Raw genomic sequence first — 5,150 nt, 5'->3', positions numbered from 1 at the left:
AGCAACTACCTTCTGTTTTGTTGATTGCCAACAGATCGTGCCGCCTGAGAGGAAGTAGATCATTCCGCTGGTGCTCTTACGATCATCAACGTCCCGGCCATGTCATTATCACTGTAGCCGACCAGCTTGAGTTTCTCCTTTCCTTTCCCTGCGCAATATCTTACACCCCAGCCTCTGGTTCCAGCTACATAGCGCAGGATGCGCTTGACAGCCACTAGATGCTCCTCTCTAGGTGCTTCCATAAACCTGCTCACATATCCAACAGAATAAGCAAGATCAGGACGAGAGTTTACCAGATAGCGCAGACTCCCGACAATGCTGCGGTAATTGGTGGAGTCGACTGTCGTCGTAGTGCCGGCCTTCCTTAATTGGAGTCAGGCCTCCATTGGCGTCCTTGTAGGATTACTGTCCACAAGCCCAGTTGTGTCCAGCAGCTTCTTTGCGTATGCACTTTGGCAAATGGAGATGCTGGTAGAATTCTGTTGCACTTCGATACCGAGGTAGTAGCTGAGAACGTCGAGATCGCTCATCTCGAAGTTCTTTGACATCTCCTTCTTGAACCTTTCAAGGACTTCCACGTCGCTTCCAGTGATTATGAGGTCGTCGACGTACACTCCCACGATCAGTCGCTGCTTGTCATGGGCGAGCGTGTACATGCCATGCTCAGAGGCACAGCGTTTGAATTTCAGTGACAGTAGGGTACTGTCGAGCTTCCCGTTCCAGGCTCGTGGGGCTTGTCGAAGCCCGTAGAGTGCCTTGTGCAGGTGCAGTACCTTATCGGGGTTGTCGTTGTCCAGGAAGTCAGGTGGTTGTCGGACATAGACGGTCTCCTTCAGCTCTCCGTTAAGGAAAGCAGACTTTACGTCCATATGGTGAACCTCCCAAGAGTAATGTGTCGCAATTGCCAGCAAGAGATGAACGGATTCTAACCTTGCCACTGGCGCAAATACCTCTTTGAAGTCCACTCCTTACTTCTGGACGTAGCCCTTCGCCACCAGACGGGCCTTGTGCTTCACAACTTCTCCTTTTTCGTGCGCTTCAGTTTGAAGACCCATTTGAGCCCTATGGCTCGGTGTCCCAGCGGCATATCCTCCAGACTCTACGTCTGGTTCTCGGTGATGGATATCATCTCCTCTTGCATTGCCTTCAGCCAGCACGGATTTTTTTCTACTTCGGCGAGGGTGTTCGGTTCATCTGCACTGATGGCATGTAGTTCGGCCACTTCTTCCAGCTCGTGCGCTGCTAGACCTCCTCCCACTAGGTCGTCCATCCTCTGGTACCTAGCCTCCAGATCAGCATCGTGATCGGCATCCAGCGTCGAATCCGCAGTCCGTGGTGTTGCGAATTCCACTGGTTCAGGGGGTGCACTTGCTGGCGGCGGTGACGGCTCCTGATGCTGGACTCCTCCTTCTTCCGGCTCGGTGACGAGGTACTCCACCGTGAATTGAGTTGGATTATTGTTTGCCTCGATCACGTCATTCCACTGCCAAAAGGTGCTTTCGTCGAAGACGACGTCGCGAGACACGTGAGCTCGCCCCCCTACAGGATCATAGAGTCTGTACGCCTTGCTCCCGGGTTCATAGTCGATGAAGACAACCTTCAGCCCCCTGGGATCAAGCTTGGCGAGGTGGGGACGTTTTACCTTCATGTATGCGACGCAGCCGAACACGCGGAAATGATGTACTGCTGGCTTTTTGTTGTACCAGGCCTCATATGGCGTCTTCCCGTTGAGGCTTCGGGTTGGTGACCGATTGAGGAGATAGACGGTCGTCATTACCGCCTCTCCCCAGAATCTCCCAGGCATCCCGGCCATCACCAACAATGACTTCGCTGTCCCGACGATGGTCTGATTTTGGCGCTCCACCACTCCATTCTGTTGGGAGGAGTAGGGCACCGTTAGGTGCCGTTGTATGCCGATCTCGTCGCAGTACTACCGAAACTTGCCGAGGTGAATTCTCCGCTTCGGTCTGTGCGCAGCACTCACATCTTCTTCTCACATTTAGCCTCCGCTCGCACTTTAATGCGCTTAACCGCCTCTGCCGCCTCACTTTTCGCTTGCAGCAGGGTCAGCCACATGAAGCAGCTTTTGTCATCGACTAACAGGAGGAAGAGACTCTTACTGTCTGGGGTTGCCGGCTTGATGGGCCCACATATATCGCCGTGTACGAGCTCCAACGGCTCATCGGCGCGGTAGGATGTTCGAGACGGAAAGGGTGTGCGCCTCTGATTGCCGGCAAACCATGCACCAACTCCTCCTTCTGTAGCTTTTCTAGAGCAGGAAAGTTTAAGTGCCCGTACCTTGCGTGCCACCTCCAAGATACCTCTTCGGTCTTGACTGAGAGACTGACGAGTTGCTCTATCTCTAATTCTAGGATGTAAAGACGGTTTGTCGTGTGCCGAGCCTGCGTGAGCAACCGTCGTTGATTGTCGCAGATTTTGAGTAGTTCGTGCTCGATGGAAATGAAGCAGCCTGTCTCATCGAGTTGACCCAGGCTCACAAGGTTAGCCTTGAGCCTCAGGATGAAGTAGACGTCGGTCAGCTTGCGGTGCTCGCCTCCGTTGTCTCATCGAGTTGACCCAGGCTCACAAGGTTAGCCTTGAGCCTCGGGATGAAGTAGACGTCGGTCAGCTTGCGGTGCTCGCCTCCCTTGCTGACAAAAGGATGGTGTCGCGCTCTTCGATCTCAACGACGGAGTCGTCGCTGAATTTCACCGTCCCGCGAATCTCCGAGTCGAGCTCAGAGAATGTAGATCTAGCCCCGGTCATATGGGTTTGGTTCCCCTGTGTCGAGGATCCATCGTCGGTGTTCATGTTGCAAGTCCCTCTCGCCGATCTGAGCAAACACTTGCTCCTCCTCCAGTTGAATTGGCTCTCCAACTGGTGCCACCTTTGCTATGCCCAGCTGGAGCTCTTTCTCGGGTTCAATATCGTCGTCGATTATCTTGCTCCTCCTCCAGTTGAATTGGCTCCCCAACTGGTGCCACCTTTGCTACTCCTAGCTGGAGCTCTTTCTCGGGTTCAACGTCGTCGTCGATTATCTCCACCTCCGTGGATTTAGAATCGAAATAGGGGACACATGCACTTACCATGAAGAGAGCTTGCGGCTCGTCCTCCTCGGATTGAGCCACATGGGCCTTTTCGGCCTTCTCCTTGTTCTAGCAATTCGTCCGAACACTTGCTCCTCCTCCAGTTGAATTGGCTCCCCAACTAGTGCCACCTTTGCTATGCCCAGCTGGAGCTCTTTCTCGGGTTCAACGTCGTCTTCGATTATCTTGCTCCTCCTCCAGTTGAATTGGCTCCCCAACTGGTGCCACCTTTGCTACGCCCAGCTGGAGCTCTTTCTCGGGTTCAACGTCGCCGATTATCTCCACCTCCGTGGATTTAGAATTGAAATAGGGGACACATGCACTTACCATGAAGAGAGCTTGCGGCTCGTCCTCCTGCTACGCCCAGCTGGAGCTCTTTCTCGGGTTCAACGTCGCCGATTATCTCCACCTCCGTGGATTTAGAATTGAAATAGGGGACACATGCACTTACCATGAAGAGAGCTTGCGGCTCGTCCTCCTCGGATTGAGCCACATGGGCCTTTTCGCAACTCTAATACCCATGCCCACACACTTACACAAACTAGTTGAAACACTCCATAGTTCGAGTAACCCCTTAAACACCACTCAACTAGCTGAAAATGAGAGACAACTTAATTTACTCTAAAAACATAAAAAATACATAAAAAACAAAACACTGAAAGCCAGTGGTTAAGTAGGATACAGTCGTCAGTCATATTTATAACACGCCCATACTACTCTGATTAATACTACTCCTTATTCCAGCAACCTCTCCGTGAGGAGTAGACTCCCGGCCTCTTCCACTGTTAGGAAGTTCACGTCAAGCAATGTCTTTCAATTAAAATCGCGACTTGCACAGATCGTAATATGGCAACGAGAACGCACCCTTGATTTGCACCTGTAAGTTGACGCGCATCAACAAGGCCCACTCGTTGTAGTTGGACCTGCCCGAGATGGACCCCAACAATGTGTGTATTTAAACGCTTTGCATTTTCTTCAACTTGAACCTAAGCCCTGTGTGTTGTTAGGTCGACACTCTAACCACTTGAGCTATTCAACTTGATTGTTAATGAGATTGGCTCTTCTGTAATGGTATACTACTGATCGCTTCAACGAGAGGCCGAAGGTTTCTTCAAATGAAAAAATAGGGGAAGTAAAAGAAGAGAGGGAGAGAGATTCGCTGAGAAGACTCATGTTTTATTTCTCTTCAATCGTTTAAATAACAAATCTAATTTACAAAAATTGAAAAACTAATTAGAAAAATAGAAAAGTTGGCGAAGACTTAGCCCTTGGCCAAAAAAATTGGCAACTAGAATTACGGCGTAAATTCAGAAGTTTTGAGATAAAAACAACCTAACATAGCTTTTATTTAAAAATCTCCGCTCTAAAACCACACCCACCATCGCTGAATCTCCGCCGAAGAAACTCCATCGCAGTGCCCGTCGTTGTGCCATCAAAACTAAACCTTTTCGCCTTCGCCGCCACCAAGTCATCTGGCGGCTCAGCTGCATCGCCGCCATTGGCTTTCGAGCTCTTCCTGATTAAATCCTCCTCCCACTCCCTTACCTACACTTCTCTCAGAGACATTTTGCCATCTCCGACTTCCATGAGCTCCCCCACCGCCACCTCTACAGTGAATTCGGGCTTTGAGATCTCGATCCGCAACCGCCTCGTGAAGCAAGCGGCTTGGGCGTATCTTCAACCCATGTCTTCCTCTCCGGGATCATCAGGACCCCACCTCCTCCGCCGTATCTGGCTCAGATTTTCAGTTTGTCTAGGCTTCCTCAACCTGCACATAATTTCCAGTGTGACAAAGGCTTTGGATCGGATATTTCGCGTAGTGGGGTTCAGTTTTGTCTATTAATGGTGGTCAGGGGGAATACAAATCAGCTCCCCCTTTGACTAAAATAAATCGTCATCTGTTTCTATTCTGTTCTATGTATTAATGAATATATGCACATACACCCCTATGAGTACAGTCTAAGAAGAAGAAGAAAAAGAAAAATTGGGATGTAAATGTTTGATGAAAAGTTCCAAAATGAATCTAATCTTTTATCTTCCTTTGGTCGGGGAGAGGGTTTGCAG

General features: G+C 50.3%; 1 protein-coding gene across 1 annotated transcript; it reads left to right on the top strand.

Annotated features, from left to right (window-relative positions):
* Positions 1–2,662: 2,662 nt before the first annotated feature.
* LOC147787042 (uncharacterized) lies at positions 2,663–5,150 on the top strand. Its single transcript, XM_087119725.1, has 2 exons — positions 2,663–3,048; positions 4,428–5,150. The coding sequence occupies exons 1-2, from the start codon at positions 2,663–2,665 to the stop codon at positions 4,927–4,929; spliced, it is 888 nt and encodes a 295-aa protein (XP_086975851.1). The 3' UTR covers positions 4,930–5,150.

This window comes from Cucurbita pepo, chromosome 18 (genome assembly GCF_057944985.1).
Source record: "Cucurbita pepo subsp. pepo isolate OVF chromosome 18, ASM5794498v1, whole genome shotgun sequence".
NCBI classification, from domain to species: Eukaryota; Viridiplantae; Streptophyta; class Magnoliopsida; order Cucurbitales; family Cucurbitaceae; genus Cucurbita; species Cucurbita pepo.
This window is presented reverse-complemented; position numbering and strand designations above follow the sequence as displayed.

Bases quoted from the DNA above. Each gene is read 5' to 3' on its own strand.
- LOC147787042 (XM_087119725.1), top strand. From the start codon at position 2,663: ATGGTGTCGCGCTCTTCGATCTCAACGACGGAGTCGTCGCTGAATTTC. The intron at 3,049-4,427 runs GTGGATTTAGAA...AACCTAACATAG, and splicing joins CGTCGATTATCTCCACCTCC to CTTTTATTTAAAAATCTCCG.